This window comes from Colletotrichum lupini, chromosome 7 (assembly GCF_023278565.1).
Source record: "Colletotrichum lupini chromosome 7, complete sequence".
In the NCBI taxonomy this organism is placed as follows: Eukaryota; Fungi; Ascomycota; class Sordariomycetes; order Glomerellales; family Glomerellaceae; genus Colletotrichum; species Colletotrichum lupini.
This window is the reverse complement of record NC_064680.1, coordinates 3238418-3257604: the sequence shown is the minus strand read 5'-3', so window position 1 is coordinate 3257604 and position 19187 is coordinate 3238418. Positions and strand designations below refer to the sequence as shown.

The window sequence follows — 19187 nt, the reverse complement described above, 5'->3', positions numbered from 1 at the left end:
GAGTAGAGAAAAGAGGGAAAAGGAGACGACTTAGTAAACGGGCCCGAGGTCGAATTATACTTCTAACTATAGTAGTTAAATCGATAAAAGAAAGAGAAAGTTAATATTAAATTAGAAGTCTAATTTGACCGCGGTATATAACCGACTATATAGGGGCTAATTAGGGGCCCTATTTATAATTATTATAGCTAGCCTAACCTATAGTTAGAACCTCCTTTTTATACCTACTACGCAGATATTTATATAGTTTAATTAATCTCTTCGTTAACTACGGTTCGAACTAACCACCCTGTAATAGGGATACTAATAAAAGTTGACAAATGTGGCTTGGCTATTACGGATCTCGCTATTAGATAGTATCAATGTTCAGAGTCAAATGAATAACTTTGCAGTTTTCATGGCCTCCAGATCTCTCCCAGGGAAGTAGAGGCATATAAGTCGTAGCGAAGCAACCGCGCAGGTGACGCAACGTGTAAGAAAGTGGAACTGTGGGCCAAATCTTGAGTGTCCATATCCAGAGTTGAATCCTTCAACGCCATATCGTAGTTGCTATTCAGGAATCACGCCATTTCTTTGGATTCCGGAAACATGGCCTACCTAGCCTATTTTGGACCAAAGACGAGAATCTTATGGCAGAAACAACATGCATGTTACAGGAACTGGACACAACACCTAGTCCATGGGAATATCTCACTTATACCACAAATTGGGCAGTTCACTTAGTTCTACAACGCAAAGAATGTCGATAATCTCAAGCTCGAAGTATATCGAGTACATATCACGTCGGACATCTCCAACTGGCCGGGCTGGTGTGCGAGAACCACCTTCGTCGAACAAAAAAGTTGAACTCAAGCAGCAACGACTTGATCGGCACATCGAAAAGATAGTAAATTCAAAGCGTCTCCAGCCGATACATGCCTTTGTTACTTACACGATACCCGCGCGGCGTTAAAGTGGCAGGGCGTACGGATACCGCTACGCATTACGAACACCTTGTAGATGGAGAAACGAACTCATCTAGTTCTGCGCTAGCTACGGTTTGTCTCTAGAGTTGATCACGCACAGGCCGACAGAGAGTGTCGACCAGTCAGCGCAAGCCATTTTGTAAACTATCCCACCGGGCCGCCAACCTCCACCCGCCTTCTAAACTTCTTCGAGGGCTTGTCGAATTTTAACAGCTTGACCGAGCGGCGTTGGACGAACAGTTGGGAGTTTTTGTATTGCGTTCTGTGGTTAAATCAAAGAGCCATTTCAAGAGCGTGTGCCTTTGTAATCTTTTTTGAAAATAAGATGGAGACTCGCTAGTTATACATGAATGCCCTCGAGCCCCCTTCTTTAGCAGTGAATGAATGCTTTAAAAAGGCTTGTTTCCAATGAAGACCAAGGGCTAGGCAATGGACTCGATTTGGGTTCTCGGTATGGAGGCATGAAATTTGAGAAAGCGTTGAAAATACTAGGGTTGAGAAAATAAGTAAGAAGATAAAAGCCACTCATCTATTCGATACCAAACGCTAATGAACATAACGGTAGGTGGAGGAAGTCGGAACAATAGTCTAGTTCAGATACAACTGGAATCATAAAGCTGGTTTTTCTTGCCTCGCATACAGTGTTCGCGTATCGAGGTCCATGAGCACGTCAAATGACTTCATCCCAAGCACGTGTCTCATCAGCGACAAGAAAACCGAGAAGTAATACCAAAGCCCTCTGGAAAGTGCACACAACTCGGATGCTCCGTCGCTGTGACTCATCTCGAGAAGGGCATCAAATCCTCATTCAGCTCGCACATACGGGCAACCTCACAAACGGCACACTCATAGTTGACCACAGTTTTGCGGAGCTACGACAACGACATCCCGTGAAGACATCACTAAATCAAGAGGTACTCAAGTATGAAAAGCGTCAAGTTTAAAAAGGTGACTATATTTACGAACCACTCATGCCAACGCCCCTGATGCAACAAATTAAACTGTAAAAAAGGAGCACACAACGATCAGAGTCGCAGGCAAAAGGTAAGCTAGCTAGAAAACGCCCGCACAAGTGTGTTCGATAGTTTTTGCCTCCTCTCGAAGAATCCGAAAAAAGGAGAACCTTTCGAATCCAAGACGCAACACAAGAAAAGAGGAAGCACGGATGGTTTTGGTTGAACAAGTAAAGAAAGTCTGGTTATGGGTATACAGAAACACCCTACGAGATAAGTTTGTGGTCCTTTTTTGCTTTGGGCTCCACAGGACTCTTTTCCACCTCATTTTCCGTGTTTGGTTTGCCCCTTACCCAGCAGCAAAAAGAGATATGAAATTAACCTTCCATATAATCCGTCCGTCTATAAAAAGCGGCGAGAAGCTCTTAGTGAGTAATGGTAGTGAGAAATCAATCCAGACGTCGAGTCGGAGGGACGGTATACTGGTGGTGTTGGAGAAGCCTCGAGTGTGTTATGAGGCGGTGGATAAAGGCGGTATGGTATGATGGGTATTTTGTACAGAGTCGGGAATAATACGATGGACCGTTTAGTTGCGGACAGCAGGCATATCGACCTTGCCACCGAAGCGGGCGACGACGGCGGAGTCTTGCACAGTGGCGGTCGGCTCCCAGGTAGCTCCCTGCTGAACCATGCGGCGCATGATGCGGCTCGTCGTCTTCAGAATCTGAGGGTGCGCGGCGCCAGTATCGACAGGGACCGTGTTCGAGAAGTCGGGCAGCTCGAGCATGCCAATGTTGCGCTTCGCGCGGGCGGTGGTGGCGGGAGCCGGAGCAGCCTGACCGGGCTTGATAATGGCGAAGTAAATGGCAACGATGACAGCGATGATAATGATAATAAGGACTGTAGACAATTAGCAAGATATCCCGACCACTTCACAGCAAACGTAGACTTACCGCAGATACCCAGGCACCACCACTTCTTCCTCTTGGTTGCCTTGGCGGTGGTAATTGCAGTTCCGATTTCTTGGTTGCCCTTATCAAGGTTCTCAACGACCTCCTCGCCCTTCTGCTCGATCTGCGTAACGGCGGCTTCTTGCTGCACAATCAATGTGTCCATATCCTGGAACAGCTGTGCGAGCTCGTTCAGCTGTTGCTCGATCTTCATCAGGGCGGCTTGGCGGTCCTGCACGGCGTTGAGCACGGCATTGGCCTGGGCCTGGCGACCACTCTGCATCACGGCCTGCTGGAAAATCTGGGCACCGGCACCAGCATCCTCAACTGCCTCGCGGACTTCGCGCTCGTCGGCGTCGGGTCGAACGATGCGGTACTGGCGGGCCATCTGGTCCTGGGTGCGCTTGCGGAAAGCCGACTCGACCTGCTGATACTGCTGAATAGCACCCTTCAGGCGGCGATCGATACGGCCGACCTGCGGCGAGTTTCTGGCAGACTGGCCATCGGGCGAGGACTTGACTTGGCGCACGCGATCGGTAAGGCCGCGGTACAGGGTCATCGTCTCGGAGGAGAGGGCGTCGAGCTGGCGGACCGTCGATGAGTTTGCTGATGTGTCGGCATCGGTCAGGGTACGCTCCTGCAGCATGCGCAGCTGGTTCAGGTTGGCCTCAATCTCGTCGATTCCTTGGTCGATGGATCGGCACTCGTTCAGGATGGCGTTAGGATCCGACGACTGGCCGAAGCCGCTGGCGTTCTGGGCGAGGGATTCCATCTCGACGTTGGCGCCTGGTCGGACAGACAAATGTCAGCAAAAGAGCGCGTACGACCGTCGCGGTCAGGTCGTACCATATTGGTCCCTACCCATAGCTGGTCCCTGGTTGTATCCTCTGTTTCCACCACCGCCGTAGGGAGAAGGTCCCGAGCCGAAGCCCTGCTGAGGAGGACCTCTGGCAGGAGCTCCTCCTCCGTATCCTCCACCGGGACCATCGTCCCGCTGGTCAAAGGGGTTTTGACGACCACCGTATCTATGCTCGTCTGTCAGTATTCCGCGTTCGGAGAGGTCGTACTCGTCGTCGTGTGTCCCGTCAGCTCCATGGGAGAGAGAAACATACCCGTACTGCGCCATTATGTTAGTTTTCTTCGACGAATATCGGTGGCAGGAAGAACGGTCGGGTCAATTAGGTTAGGGGAGGCAGGATGGATGAAAGGGTAAAAAGAAAGACGTCAATCGTCAACAAGGAAGAGCAGTCGAAATGGGCAAATGCAACGCAACCAGGCTGAAGCAAGTATGATGATGTGCAAAGAAGGTTGGTGATCGCAGGAAGTCAAAGTTTGCGATGTTGCGGCTTTGCGAAGAGTGTGCGGACAAGGCAACGGGAACGGGATCGGGAACGGGTGGACTTTCTCGACTTCGAGAAGGGAAGGGCAACGCAGCAACGTGCGATTGACAAGAGGACGACAGGAGGTAATGCAACGTTGGTAGGGCAGGGCAGCGTGCAGAGTGAGGGTTGAACAAGGCGAGGACGGGCGGGCGAAACACCGGAAGTGCGAGGGTTGGGGTGAAACACTGACACTCATGTTGCTTCTGCGAAGCGCGAAGGCTTCTTCCTTGCGCGACGATGATGCGAGGTTGGTAGACGCTCAGGGGCGAATGCAATGTATTGTAGTATTGCTTTGTTGGATGAACGTCGTCGTGGTCTCGCGCGCGATGGCTTTGGTAGGTAGGAAGATGTGTAAGGCCTTTTGATTTGATGTTTTGTTGATTGTGGCAGAAAAAGAAGCAAGTTGAGTACGGGTAGAAAGGGCGAAGGAGAAGAAGGGGGGGCGGCGGCGGATGAGATGAATTGGCGTTGTGGTTGTAGCGTCGAAAGTGACGGTGTGGTCCAGGTCCAAGTCCAGGTCCAGGTACGACTTTCACACAGAGTCGCTCTCAGGCTTGGACGACAGAAGTCTCAGGCTCGTTTTTTCTGGGTCAATGGTCGTCGACTGGGGGGCGATGAAGCGAGACGAGGCGAATGGGCCACAATCCACAATTGCACAGGGCCTTGGATGCAGGAACGTGGGCGTTAAGCGTGTGGCTTGAAGCGCTTCTTTGTAGCAGAAATTCGAATTGTCTGTTCGGGACGGGGGCGCGATGCTTGGGGTGCCCCTGGCTTGCGGAACGATCGCCGTTTAGGTAGCTTTCTGGCTCCAGTAGGAGAGATGATTGGAGGGGCCCCGGCTTATTGGCAACAACCACTCTACGGAGTAGAGAGCTTGTGTGCGTGAGTGTGCTCAGTTGTTTTTTTTATTTAAACTGGGTTGACGAAAGGGCCGTTCCTTTTTTTAGTGTTTTTCTCGCCTGGGGTGAGTGTGTGTCTGTGAGATTATAATTTCGTCGTTCGTCAACGGCGTCGTCGTCTCAGAGTCGGATGAGTAAGCTACAATACACACTCTTCCGAAAGAATGAGTGAGCGATGAGAGTGAGAGTGAGAATGAGATTTGAGTGTGAGTGTATTCGTGGATGGGCGGGCTTGGCGAGGTACCTGCATGCGACGAAAAAGGTCCCAATCGAGGCAGGGGCCGACGATGCAACGCGAGGGAAAGGGGGGACGTCGTTGTCTGTCACTCTCTCACCCACTGTTGGCTGTGGTGACACTGGTGAGGTGAGAAAACCTGAAAAAAAAAAACGCTGTTTTCAGGGCTGTGTGAGACTACCTCAATGGCGTGTGAGAATGTGAGAACGTGAGTGAGCCTGGGCTGTCTCGACTCAGGCGGGTGCGGTCGGTGACAGGTGATTGGTCGAGGAGTGTCGAGGACTGGACCCTGAAGCTTGGACTTTTGCCTTCTCTTCTTCGGGTGCGCTGTAACTGTAACAAGCGGCGGGCGATGAATGGAGGCGAATAAACTTGAGGCGCTGGCGGGAGATGGTCCAATGCCGGCGTCCTAAAATTAATGCGACTTTCTTCAAGATTGTCTGATGTTGGTGGTATTGGCTCGATGGATGCTTCGATCAAGTGTTCGCTGGCCGGTCGGTGCTGCTGACTGAAGCAATACCTCCTTTTTTTCACCCTTCTTATTCTGGAATTGGCTTCCAACGTGCAACTGGCTCCCTAATGCTTGCAAAGTGTCGCTGACTGTCCGTTCGTGCCACTGTCGGGACTCTTCAAAAAAGGCTAACCTTGAATTTAGTGAAGAGGGCTGCCTCTTCTGATGATGCGGCGGGCCTCGTCCTGGTGGCTTGTAACGACCCGTTCAGAGGCGATTACGATGGAGGTGTCGAAGGCGAAGAGGTCGACAGGGATGTTGACGACGGGAATTGTGAGCCAATCGAAATGGTTCCCTCAAAGTTCAAGAGAGTCCACACAAATGTGTGTCTTGTCTCCTCTTTCTCTTGATAGTGGTGGTGGCAGTGGTTTCAACTGCACCCAGCTCGACGGCGTTTCGTTGGCTGGTAAGAATAGAAGCAGCCGAAGCCAGATGGGTAGCGGCAGGCTTAGCTACTGTAGCTAAACCCCACAGTCGCTGCTCTTCGTCGTTCGTGGCGTCGTCAGTTTGTGAGGTTGCAGCGCAAAGGTTGCGAAATGCCAATCAAGCGTTCGACGATCCAGATCTCTCCACTCGTTTGGGAACCGGACACCTCGTGTTTCTTTCGCTGCCGTCTTCCCGTTTCTCGTTTCCCCGCTTTTTCTGTTCTGTCTCCGCGAACACGGGATTTTCTTGTGGGTTGCAGTCGAATGAACCTGCTGGAGTAGCAATGTCGATCAATTCCACAGCCGCCGTTCTGAACCTGTCGCTAGGGCCACAGGCAATTGTGTCTGCGGCTGGTCGAAGCAATGACGCCGATGATCGAGTTTAGTGGTGTTTAGGTACTTTTTTGGTGCGATGACGCCTGTGAGTAGGTCGATGCGCCTTTCCTACGAATGATGAGGTATCAAAAACAAGCAACACCAAGCAATAGAATTGGAGAATTGCGAGGAAAAGTTCACGACCACGACCGCGAACCGGTAAACGGGGACTTCAGCCTCTTAAACAACCAATCCATACAAGCTCCCCAATCATCCCATCGCCCATCAACTCTAGGGAATTATCGATCCTTCCGGCCACTTTCAACACCACCCCGCTCGCTCGCTTCTCAGCTTACGGTCTCGGAAGCGCGAAACTAACACATGCAACTGCAAGCCTCTTTCCCCTCCCTCTCCCCTTCCTGTCTACGGCTGAGCTGTTTAGTCTCGCCTAGCGAGGGAGAAAGGAAAACGGGCTTCGGACTGCCTCGGGCTACCTACCTACTCATTCACCTCATTTTTTGCTTGCGGATCTGCGGCGTGTAATCGTGTCAGGAACACTCACTCAACCCAAAGCTGCACCATCCCCCCGGCAAGGCCTCATCTTCCTTCGCCCCAATTAGACTCGGTTCCATGCAAGCCGTAAGCTCGCCATCAGGCTATCAGCAGGCTGGTTAGTTCAGCTTACAACCAGCCCACTTTCATCAAAGCCTTCTCATTCCTTCGAGGAATCAAGGAAAACCACTACCGTCGAGCAGTAGGGAAAACATAGCTGCCTAACAGCTTACTATGGAGAATTCCAGCAAGAACAACTTTGGCAAAGTGCCAAGACGCAATCCACCGCCTCAAACAGAGACATGATATCCATGAGTTATAGACACAGAGAAAGAGGGGAATAACAAGCCTCACTCAGCTCGCCAAGGAACCCAGCTGTAGAAAACCCTCCCAAGCAAGCAGTCTACTTAGTTTACACTTTTCGGCAAACCCCATCGTGTTGCCATCAACACAGCCTTCTCCTGCGATCCGTAAGCCATCCCGCCGCCGGCTTATTTTCTCTGGACCAATCCGCATCCTACAGCACCTTCAGCCCCAGGATGACCGTCCTCCGTCCTCCCTTGGTCCTTTTTCGGTTGATCAACCCCCCAACTAGAGTCTAGCTGAGATCTGGCTTCCGCAAGAAACTCTCCCCACCGTCATCAACGGGGAATATCCTTCTCACTCCATCACGGGCCGTCCAGAATATCATAAGGTCAAAAAGCCATTATTTCTTCCAGTCATTTCTTGGCTTCACAAGCAAATAACCATCTCGCGCGGGGCTCATATCCAAAGACAAACCTGGACATCACTCGGCAACCTTGCCGAACGACAGCTTGGAATAGAAACCCCCTCCTCAGGTTGAACAACAAGCTTTTGGCCCTTCACATTCCTGCAGCAACACCGACCTAGCCTGAAGAGTCGCTGCGCTGGCACTTACGGTAAGTAACACAAGCTGCCACGGCTGCCCAAAAGATCCGCAAAGCGTTCCGCTTTGGGCGGAAGCTGACACCGCACCCACACCCACAAATCCACCGCCTCTGCCTCCTAGCGCCGCACCGCCAGCCGGTTCCGTGAAGACCGTAGGGCTGTGCTACCGAACGGCTCCAGGATTGACCCTCTTCTCCTTCTCTCTCTCTCTCTCTCTCTCTCACTGGAATCTCAGTATCCGCATCTACATCATCCCGAAGCGGGCGGGGGAGAGGAAGGTGGAGGTGGAAGGAGAGTGGGAATCGAGACAAACGGCGGCCCTCTCTTCCGCTTCTTCGGTCCGCTTTGGGTTCATGCTTTCGTCCGCAACAGGCCCGTTAGTTCAGTCGTGGCCTGCTCGTCAGCAACATCAGACCTCGAGGATTTATGCATACCTACCTACTGATGTTCCCCCCTCCCCAGGCATTACTCATCCAGCATTGAAGCCATCTGGTCACCTGGCTTCTAGGCCCATGTCTTTGACCTCCGGCACTTGGGACGGAGCTGTCAATGATCTCCATTCTAGAGCTACCAGAAGCTGAAGAAGCTTCTTTGCTTAATATCTCTACCTCTGCTTTGGGAAATGATATGAAACCTGCGTCTAAGCCATCAAAACTCCTCTTGTCACGCCCGAATCTTCCGACCTTTCGTCCAGCTACTACCCATGTAGTCGATACAGAACAGAGCCTTTCCGTCTTCTTCCCTGGTATAAACTCATTGCTAACGCCATTACCCTCCATCATACCACTGCATAGGCCGAAACATAGCTTACGCTACTGTCTCCTGGCCGCTGGATCAATTCGCTACGGTTGTATTGGATGAACGTGAACCGGTGGTCGCCCAATTCCTCAAGTGCCGCCATTGTCACCCCGATCGGGTGCCTTCCGCACACTGTATTCTTGGTCTGCTTGATGCTATCACAGAATTCGCTGTGCTTTCCGGTCTTGATAGCCTCGATCGCCAAGTCATCCACCATCTTGATTGTCTCGTGAATGGGCGGCCCGTCGGGCCTGGGGTCGAATCTGGAGAGCTTCTTCTTGCTGTTGAGTGTCCCGTCCGGGCAGTAGGGCTGATAATCGAAACGCCAGCCCCAGTGACAAAAGTCTGAGCTGACGATGAATGCGTTCTCCGGGTCCTTGACGTACTCGGCAAGCCACTTGCCCACCTCCTTCTCTTCTGCCTTGTTGTTGTCGCCGATCAGGATCGGTACGACGGGCGGAAAGTTCTCGGGCGAGCCAAAGGTTTGTTCCAGCCGGATCCAGAGGTACGGCAGGTGCATCTCCAACGAGTGTTCCGCGTTGTCATATTTTCTCGGAATCGCAGGGATTTCAAGGTCTTCGAAGAGTTGAGATGTGACCTTCTCGTCCACTTTGAGGCTCCCCCAAGGTGTACCATACTTCTCATACTCGCTGACAGCGCAGCCTACTAAGTAGAAGGTATGAGAGGGCCCGAGAATGAATACGCGTTTCGCTTTGCTGAGGTCGAGGGCCTTGTAGGCCCAGGCTGCCGTGGCACCTGAGTAATCGTACCCGGCGTGGCTATCAAGTAATACTAGTTTAGCAGATATGTACTTGCTTATCGGTCGACATTATAAGAAGAAGACGGTGTAAGCTGAACTCACGGGGCAATGATGACTCGAGCGCCAGGGACCGGTAGTTCGGTTCCGTCGATTTGATCGGGCACATCGGAAAGAAATCCATCGAGATGCTCCCTGAGTTCCTTGGGATCGCCTAAGTACCAGGAGCCTGCCTTGCCAGGAGAGCGGATGTCTGCTTCTCCCGACTCCATATTGCGATGTGATGTCTGCTGAGAGCTACGAGCGAGCGAACCTTCGTAAAGCGTAAGAACAAGAGATCTTTGGACAAGGCTACTTGTCAGGTTGAGAATGTAAGCATGGAAATGAGAGAGAGTTCAAGAGCTAAGGGTGATAAGGTGACGTGCCTAATGCCCCGCACTCATGGTAGCTCCAGCGAGCTTCGTGCCTACCTCCACGGGCAACGGCAATCAGCTCCTGAGGGGCCGGCGAGGGGTAGGTTTCTCCACCCTGGTGCATGATCCGGCCCCATCTCTAGCGTCCGTACGGGTACCCCCGGGTACCCGGGTCAGAAAGAGCCGGGTGCAAACAACATGCTTCCTTCCCGTATTTATTTCTTTCTTTCTTTCTTTTAACAGTCGTCTTACATCAACATAAGTTCATCGTGGGGAACTTAATGTTCATGATTCAACCCAGCTGCCTGGCATGACTGGTCTCGGCCGATCAACAAGAGCCCAGAAATCGGCAGCGAATGCTTCGAACTCTGTCGCCCACCAAAGCCTCCAGTCGTCGAGTCGCGACCCATAACTCAAGCCGATAACGCGCACGGGAATCCAGTAAAGATCATTCCCCGAATGCTCTCGGTCTGCCGCTCTCATCCACGACTCTCTCCTCTTGAGTGGGTTGCGCACATGTCTTCGCGAGGCCACAATGGCTTCGGCGCCAAACGCCCCTCTAAGGTCAGCAGCGGTGGCGGAATCCAGCGTTCGCATCTCATCTATACCGTATTGTAACAGATCGATGCCGGCGTCTCGTATGGCCCTCAGCCACTGTCGTAAGACCCTTCGAAAGACATCGTCCCACTCATCCCATGGAACTATGGGCGAGATGCGGCAGAGGGTCCCGCCGATGACTGAGAGTAACGGCGTGCCTGTCCAGACTGGAACCCGGTACCCGTCCCAAGGAACGATGGTCTCAACTCTGTGCAAGTGCATTCGATCCGCGGCTCTGAGAGTCTCGCTGACCGAGTGTCTCCATGTGTCGTTGTACGGGTGGAAACGAGGCATGGGCCTTCTCCTCTTTTCCTTAGATTCTTCTTCGTCATCTTCATCCTCTGATGCTTGGTCGTTCTCTTCCTCACAACGAAGATGCTCGCCGTAAGACATCTCGTCCGCAAACCTTTTCCCCATGGCGATGGCGTCAGAGTGGACTAGTGAAAATCCGACCTCCGCCGAGCCGCTAATCTCCTCCGCTGTTGTAAGCACTCTTTCGTCTTCTCTCAGCAGGTGCCTGTAGGTATCAAGGCTAAACACTATGAACGCTCCCAATCGAACGGCCTCTGCGCGGTCTCGCAACGGAAGTTGGTGATAGCCCGGGAGAAACTTATTCTGGAAGATGCGCAGCCAGTCGTCGCTATAGGAGTTTTCGTTGTTGAAGTCAAACATACGCTCTATGTTGAGGGTCGGTACGTTAGCGCTGCGGGACTGAAAAAGAGAAACGAGACTGAGATGGTTGTCGTTGGACTGGTATGCTAAGTTTCTACGGGACTCGACCAAACTCCCGAGCGGACTTCTGTCTAAGCTAATGCTCATTAGAGGCAGCTACACTTGGGGGACAATCGGGCTTACTTGTTTGACCCGCCACCATCATCTATAAGATCTTCGAGGCCAAGGTCTAGAAGCGTTCTGCATACTTCGACTTGCTCTCTGAAAGTAGCATACTGCAACGCAACGTTAACTTTCCAAAGGACGTTCAAGGCAGGGGCTTCAGAACTAACATATAGTAGAGACCCGCCGTTTTCGTCTCTATCGAGCGGCGATGCGTCCCCTTTACTGAACATGGCCATCATGCTTGTCACATTGCCCCTCCCCACGGCCACAAAGATGTTGCTATCTGTCGGCCTGACGCTGAATGAGCGCAGACTCTGCTGCCACCCGCCAGTCATACTCCAACTGATCTGTATCTGCCACACAGCTCGGGATATCCAAGCTGGGAACTGGACAGATAGGCCCCATTCGCTCTGTTCTCTCGAGCAAACGGTCGCGAGCTGGCCCCTCGCAGTGGGTTGATACGACGGTAGTTTCGCTCCCATCCAGGCCGCTTTTGACCTGACAATGACATACTTTGGACTTTCTTCCTCTTTCTCGCGGCTATTTTCCGGCGCTTGAAGTTGTTTCGCCAATCTCTCTAGTTGTTCCGACACATCGTGCGATACCTTTTGCGCAATTCTCTCCTCGCTCGCCTCATGTAGCTTCCTCTGACTTTTCACTACCTTCGCGGCCATATTTTCGGCTATTCTATCATGAGATGCTTGTATCATCGCCCTGTAATAGGAAGAAAGTGAGCAAATGTTCTCGGATCTCGAATCCGACTTCTTCCAGCCGCCGTTGACTAACCTCTCGTAAGACCCAACACACATAAGAACCATCCCAACAGCCGAATCCAGCCTCCGTTCCAGCTTGACCACATCATCACGCTTCAACCCAGCCCACGCAAGTCTCATCTTCCGTTTCGCACGGCCATGAAGACTCGCTTTCAGTGGTTTATGCGTAGCAGTCTTTAGCTTCTCGACCATATCCTTGAGCGCGTGGTGCGCCTTGGTGGCGTATGCAATGCATGCCCTCGCGTGCCGAGCCGGTACTTGGAGACTCGGATCCGGACCGCCGTAGTCGTCTTCGGAGCTAGAGATCATGGTGAACATGTCTTCCAGGACGGGACCCAAGGCTTCGAGGCGGTCGACGGCATCTTGGATGTCTACGGGGAGATCTTCGATCGAGTGCCAGAGGTGGACGGCCTTGGAGATGCCTATGCACAGCTGGCCCAGGGCTATGCCGCTGGCAGCAGCACCAATGGCCTCCATGAAGACACAGAATGTAGCGTCCGGGCGTGCTGTCTAGCTTTTTCGATGAGACATGAGGAAATTGACCTGGGGAATTTCCCATCTATGCAAATATTGACAGCTGCAAGTAAGGATGACACGAAAGACGAAGGACACATGAAGAATGGAAAGCCCTTCGAAAGTGTCTGCAACTGCTCGAGGAAGAGAAAAAGAATCAGCTATCCAACACTGATCAACCGAGACCAGGGGATCGAGAGGGCTCCCATCCTACGCCTCTGCCATAGCCCTGCGGCACAGTGACGGGTGCGGGACGGCCCTGCTGCCTCGGCGGCAAACCTGCATATGTCGACAGGGGTGATGGCCACTCAAAGCCGGCTTAAGATCCGCAAACCGGCCGGGCTCAAGACCCAACCAACAGGATCTGAAGGCATGGGAAGTCAAACACCAACACTTATCTAGCCAATGATTTTATTACACGGAGAAATCACTGCTTGTATAAAATCACAATAGCCTCAGGTATCATATTGCTGTCGAGTACACGAAAAGGAGAGCCTGAAACGTGTGATGCAGAAGCGAACTAGGCCGAAGCGTTCTCTGAACTTGAAAATTGTCTACTAGTACTTAGACATGTTGCCAGTCCCATATATTGCACAGCCCGTCGCATCTTCCTTACAATTCCGCGGTATTTTGCGTGCTGGTCCAAGTCACTCTCTATTCAGGCACGAACCCAATAGACAACGATGGTAGCATTTAGCTCTCTCAGGTGTATGCCGTGCCATGTGATTTCTACTCGGAGCTCGGTCTCATTCGTTTTGATTCCTTAAGCTAGTAAAGTCGGGGAGTTTTCCATTCTTTTACTCAGAGCGGTGCTTTTGCCTCACGATGTTCAGACCATATCAACGGCATGTGCTCCTTCAAGAACCATTCCCCTCTTGGTCTCTCCTCCCGATAGGGACTGTAATGATCATAATCGCACTCGTCTATCCAGCTGCCAGGGACTTTCACGTCCAGATCCACCTGATGAACCATTTCCCAAAAGTCGCCTACATAATGCTCATATTCGGCAACCCACCAAAACCTCCAATCATCTTTCGATTTTCCATAAGTAATACCAAGTAGACGTTGCCCAGGCGACATGTGAGAAGGCTTGTAACACGTATGCTGAAGTATCAGGCCTTCATCATGAAGCCGTCTTTCTTTGCGCCCATATTCTAAGAGATCAGTTCCATTCAATGTCAAAACATCCAGCCAAGCTGACATTACCCTCTGTATACGTTGGAAAAATGAGGGCCATCGACCGCTTGATACAAAATCACTCACAAAATGCGGGGGATATTCAAGTAGAAATGAGAACGGGGTTCGAATTCTGGCGATTGCGTAATAGGGGGTTTCGGCTTCTTCAAGATGATAAAGACCAGCGGGGTCAAGTTGGAGGCAGGTTCTGAGAAGTCCGCACCATTGTATCTGTGACATCGGTTCTCGGTCGATCGCGTACGACTTAGCAGCCCGGCGGACTAAGCCACAAGCCAATGAGTGAAAGAGGGAGCAATAACCCGTTGATCGTGATGACACGAGATCATCAATGGTGAGATTCTTAGTCTCTGGCAGTAGGGAATATAAATCATCCAAAGATAACTGACCATCTGGGGCCATGCAGACTATTGCCCGGAAATGTTGCAGCCTTTTTCTGAATGGAAAAGATTGGTAACGACGGCGACCCGCATATTCCAACAAAACTCGAAACCCTGTGATCGCTGAGACCGTTTCGGAATAGATGTCAAAACTTTCAGGGCCCTCTAGAAAATCATCCAGGCCATATTTCGAAAGTTCGACAAGCGCTGTATGTATTTTCCCACAGCTTACTTTCTTATTAAACCAGAGGCATGCCAACGAGTCGAAAACCCATGGATAGCTATCAATTGTCAGAGGACTGAAGTGAGAAAAAGAGAAGGTTGTCTTCACCTTTTATTGTATCTTGAAGACTCTAGCACACACGATCCTAGACCGCACTCTAGTAGCTTTTTGACTATACTCAAAGAACCCTGTTGAAACGCAAACTGCCAAGAATGTCGGGTCAGAATCTTCGTCTCAATCAGAAGGATGAAAGCAAGCAAGAAGCATACCTCAAGCAAAGTTAATCCATTCCCCACTCGAACGAACGGTGACATAGTTTGATCATGCAATCGTTTGAACAATGCAGGACAGTCATCATTCCAGATGTCTGTGTAGAATTCGCGGTCAAGGTTTTCCACGACTCCGTAAGATCTGAGGCTCAGTTGCCAGCCCCATAAGCTTCTCTGCGCCAGGACGGAATATACTGATCCCGTAAGCCAACTTGGTGGCTGCGCGTGCAGTTTGTAGCCGACGTCTGATTTCCAAGATAGGCCGATTCTGCCTATCATGGTTCGTCTGTGGGAAAAGCTCGCCATTGCTGGCGCTTTAACAACAAGGGATTGGTTGGTGTTCGTGCCGCAGTCAACCGAGGTGTCCTCAGCTTGACCTCGACTAGCGACTTGTCCAGGGGACATCTGGATAGACTTAATATCAGACGACTGCTGTAATTGAACCATAAGAGAGTATGACATCAGTGATCTACATGACTAATGGTCAGCTTCATGGTATAATGGCACATGAAAGGAATAACATACGTCAAATACTGCTCGCGAGCCAGCCTAAACAGCTCCAACGCCAAATTGAGCTTTGAATCCAAAGCAGTAAGGTCTTGCTTTCGAAGAACAGCCTTTGTAGACGATAACTTTCTCTTGAACCTTCGTCGATCAGTGACCTGGGTGTACAGCTGATCGACCATCTCCTGGAGGTCCTTCAACACAGACCGGGTTCTGGCGATGTACTTTTGCAAGAGAGCGCTGTTCCAAGCTCGTTGGGGCAAGGGGCTGTTGGCAGCCTGGCTCTCTGTCTCCTGAAGAAAGTCTTCAAAGTCCCTGAGCCGCTCGGCCTTCTCAAGCAGCTCATCTGGGACATGTTTGATCTCTTTCCACAGGTTGATGAGCTTGATCGAGGCTCCTGCGACCTTTGCTGTCAAGTCGACGACAGCGATGACGCCTGAAGCTAGCCCGAGGGCTTCAGCCATCGCAAGTGATACCTGGCCGTGGGAGCTTGGCTGATCCGGAGGAATTGCAATGTATATGGGTTCTCAGGTGCGAGATGAGAAGAGAGGCAAAGTTTGGTTAAATTTGGCGGGAGCGAGAACTGAATACAACGGCAGGAAATGAGGGAAACGCCCGAGGGGCTATGACCTGCGTGCTTATGGGGGCTGTACTGCAACCATTGGCTGGGGCTGGGCGGGTGTCCTATGCGGCCAGTTGGTCTGGATGCTCCTCATGTTGGTTCGCCTGTTGGTTGCCTGCATGATGGCTGAAGCTGACTGGCGGCGATTGGAGGCTCACATCAAGTCTGCCTTGTCATGCCACTCGGACACGAATCATTGTCTACTATTGTTGCACTTTCATTGATGTATCGTTGTCATTTTGTGAGAATCAAGTCACACGGCAGCTTGCCCCAACAAATACGGGTGCTAGAGTTGATAGGTGCAGCCTGAAGAACCCATGCGGAAGTCGTGTATGGAGCTCATATAACGCAAATAAATTTGTGGGAGCATCGTTATGAGGGAAACCACCTCTTGATGATCGCGAGTTGCCTACCACACTCTGTACAACACCTGGGGTTTTTTGGGGGGGGGGGGGGGGTGGGGGGTTGAACAGACTGACACTTAACCTGGCTCACGGTCTATTCAGCCCGGACAAGTGCAATGCGGAGACCTATTTCTATACTTCACGAACACTAAATCGCTTGAGACATTGGTCCACTACAGGATGACGTTGCATGTCTCCCCGGACTTACTTCCCGTGGAGTGCCGCTTCATCCGAAAGTGCCGGACTCGGGTACTCCACAGCGGCCCGGGTGGACACCCTCTGCAGGATACCTTCGGCGTGAGTCACCCCACACTTGAGCCCGAAAACGGCATCTCTTCGGCCTTGCCGCGCCAGTTCATATTCCTCAAATACCTTGGCATTTGACATCCAATACCGTCCGATACCAAAATCTCATCTTGTAACGAGTACTGATGTCAGTTCCTGTGATAATCAGGCGGAATTGCATTTAATGTCTGTTCCAGCCCCAACCATGGAAACCGCCATAGAGAGTTCCCAAATCCACAACCCAATCAACACGCCCTCAAATATAATCGCAACAACATACCACTCTGTAATCGAATCCACAACATACAACAACCTTCCAGCAGTCATCAAAAAATTCACTTTCCCCGACAACCCAAGAACCCACCACCGCTGGCGTCAAGAAGTCGAAGCCCTCAACCTCGCAAGAGGTCACGTACGTACCAATTTACACCTTTCTACCATCCATCCAAACCTACCCTATACTCCCCTCCTAAAAACATAACCTACTCCCACCTAAACTCACTTCCATCCCAACTAACCTTCCCAACAGCCAAACACATCCCGAATCCTCCACTCCTCCCCCTCCCCACCAACAATTACCCTCCGCCGCGAAGCCGGCCACAGCCTAGAAAAATACATCAACCCAAAAACCTCAATCTGCACCCTCTCCCACTCCGACGCCCTCGCAATCTGGTCCCAAATCGCATCAGCCCTATCCCACCTGCACTCAACCTGCAACATAATCCACGACGACGTCAAACCAGAAAACATAATCTTCTTCTCCCCCCCTCTCCATTCTCCTCAAAGAGAAGAACACCCGCAACCCCACGCCGTCCTCCTCGACTTCGGCGCCGCCCTCCCCCTCCCCTCGTCATCAACCTCCCCCTCCCCCTCCCTCAACATCTGGTCCCCCTCCGGCACACCCCCCTACGCGCCCCCCGAATTCCTCCACCGCCACAAATCCCACGCCTCCGATATCTGGGGACTAGGCGTCACCCTCCTCTTCTGCTTCGGATACGTCCCTCTACCCACGGGCTCCTGGATCCTGCCCCACGTATTTGAAGACGAAGCCGTCAAGCAAGAAATGGAGGCGTGGTTGGACGAGATTGAGGAGTTGAGGACGTCGTTGAGCGGTAGTGGGGATGCTGAGAAAGAATTGCTTGGGAGGATGTTGGAGAGGGATCCGGCGGTGAGGATCGGGAGTAGTGAGATTGTGAGGCTTCTTGGGTCGTGATGGTAGGAGGGAGTGAGTCGTGATGAGGGCGAAGAACAAGATCAGGCCTGAATATCTCATCCTCACGATACGTCGATGAATACATCGCCATAAACCACACAACCCGCTCGAGTCACTCCACGGCACGCACCACCTCCCATCTCCCCATCCACACTCACACTCACTCACATCCATCCACCCACCCGCCCACACAAAGCACACCGACCCAACCCTCCGGAACCCTCCATCCCAGAAATCCAAATCCATTCTTTTCATCCCCAACTCCAAAACCCCCCCTTCCTACATATTCGCACTCACACACCCCGACTCGAAAAAGCAGGCCCAACCCCAGAGTACCCTTCACGATCCACCCCAGCACAGCCCTGCAAAAACGTTCAAAGACTCCAACGCCAAGCCCCAGATCTCGGAAAACTCTAATAAACAAAGAGTAAAAAATCACCCGCATACCTACTCATGTACACCATACTCTGTTCACCTTACAACGCCCAATGCCTCCCCCCCCTCCCCCTGCCGCGGCGTTGACGAGAACCCCTAATCCATGCTCACCGGATCAGACTCCGAACTCCCCCCTGCCTCTCAAATTCATCATCCCACCCACGGCACGCTCGGATACCCAACCCTCCACCATCAACTAAAAAAGTCTAGATCTGATCAAACACACAAACTCTCACTCGGTTTCGCTTCGTTTACCTGGGTGGACAGACAATCAGACATCCCATGGGAAAAAAAAACATCGAGACAAAAGAAATAACGACAGCGCCTCCCGAGGACCCTACACCTTCACACCTAGCAAATCCAGGGGGGGGACCAACCAAACCCCTCAACACCGTAACACATCTCAAAACCAACAAAAGACATAGAGGAAAGAATTTCATTTGTATAAAGTTTCGATTTCGATTTCCTGTCATTATCGACTAGAATTGTACCAAAATAAAAGAACAAACCTGGGCTCGTAAGCAGCAGGCAGACAGAATCTCATCAAGAAACCCCTCGACTCCCGTGCCCCCCAATTCTATCGGTTTCCGAATATGTATAACCACAAAAACCCACGTCGCTCGCATTTTTGTGTTTTCAGCAGTTCCGGTTCTTCCCATTGCTTCGTCAAAATCCAACCCACCCCTATACGCCGATCGAAATGCCAAGATGCAACGTGACCTGTTCGCGTTCCCCTCTCCCTTCCCGATCTTTCGTCCTTCCTGATTTCTGTTTCCATATGTACAACCCTCTTGTGTGTGACGTTTGTAAGCATAAAAACAGTGACCGGGCGCGCCATGCACCTCGCTGTGTGGTAGTGAGTGTCTTCCCCCTT

The 19187-nt window shown here is 51.6% G+C and overlaps 5 protein-coding genes across 5 annotated transcripts; 1 reads left to right on the top strand and 4 right to left on the bottom strand.

Moving 5' to 3' along the window:
* Positions 1 to 395: 395 nt before the first annotated feature.
* CLUP02_14013 (uncharacterized protein) lies at positions 396 to 1815 on the bottom strand (the record flags this gene model as incomplete). The annotated part of the gene is made up of 6 exons (XM_049292947.1): positions 396 to 549; positions 695 to 862; positions 993 to 1045; positions 1119 to 1227; positions 1606 to 1737; positions 1796 to 1815. 6 exons carry the CDS (start codon positions 1813 to 1815, stop codon positions 396 to 398), a joined length of 636 nt encoding a protein of 211 aa, XP_049150093.1.
* A 689-nt stretch (positions 1816 to 2504) lies between these two features.
* CLUP02_14012 (SNARE domain-containing protein) lies at positions 2505 to 3994 on the bottom strand (the record flags this gene model as incomplete). Its single annotated transcript, XM_049292946.1, has 3 exons — positions 2505 to 2818; positions 2872 to 3654; positions 3715 to 3994. 3 exons carry the CDS (start codon positions 3992 to 3994, stop codon positions 2505 to 2507), a joined length of 1377 nt encoding a protein of 458 aa, XP_049150092.1.
* A 105-nt stretch (positions 3995 to 4099) lies between these two features.
* CLUP02_14011 (uncharacterized protein) lies at positions 4100 to 6892 on the bottom strand (the record flags this gene model as incomplete). The annotated part of the gene is made up of 12 exons (XM_049292945.1): positions 4100 to 4608; positions 4662 to 4779; positions 4856 to 5123; positions 5298 to 5393; positions 5485 to 5505; positions 5566 to 5854; positions 5919 to 6057; positions 6117 to 6190; positions 6276 to 6372; positions 6469 to 6665; positions 6721 to 6764; positions 6837 to 6892. The coding sequence occupies 12 exons, from the start codon at positions 6890 to 6892 to the stop codon at positions 4100 to 4102; spliced, it is 1908 nt and encodes a 635-aa protein (XP_049150091.1).
* Positions 6893 to 8759: 1867 nt separating this feature from the next.
* Positions 8760 to 16767, bottom strand: CLUP02_14010 (memo-like protein; the record flags this gene model as incomplete). The annotated part of the gene is made up of 24 exons (XM_049292944.1): positions 8760 to 8822; positions 8908 to 9673; positions 9757 to 10002; positions 10091 to 10179; positions 10362 to 11469; positions 11517 to 12742; positions 12815 to 12900; positions 12965 to 13063; positions 13119 to 13148; positions 13266 to 13338; positions 13455 to 13513; positions 13609 to 13991; positions 14048 to 14241; positions 14368 to 14385; positions 14446 to 14523; positions 14591 to 14639; positions 14690 to 15319; positions 15376 to 15880; positions 15985 to 16055; positions 16135 to 16157; positions 16234 to 16385; positions 16456 to 16474; positions 16528 to 16553; positions 16626 to 16767. The coding sequence occupies 24 exons, from the start codon at positions 16765 to 16767 to the stop codon at positions 8760 to 8762; spliced, it is 6135 nt and encodes a 2044-aa protein (XP_049150090.1).
* A 103-nt stretch (positions 16768 to 16870) lies between these two features.
* CLUP02_14009 (uncharacterized protein) lies at positions 16871 to 19078 on the top strand (the record flags this gene model as incomplete). Its single annotated transcript, XM_049292943.1, has 6 exons — positions 16871 to 17077; positions 17195 to 17857; positions 17991 to 18333; positions 18433 to 18572; positions 18669 to 18706; positions 18862 to 19078. The coding sequence occupies 6 exons, from the start codon at positions 16871 to 16873 to the stop codon at positions 19076 to 19078; spliced, it is 1608 nt and encodes a 535-aa protein (XP_049150089.1).
* Positions 19079 to 19187: the final 109 nt, after the last annotated feature.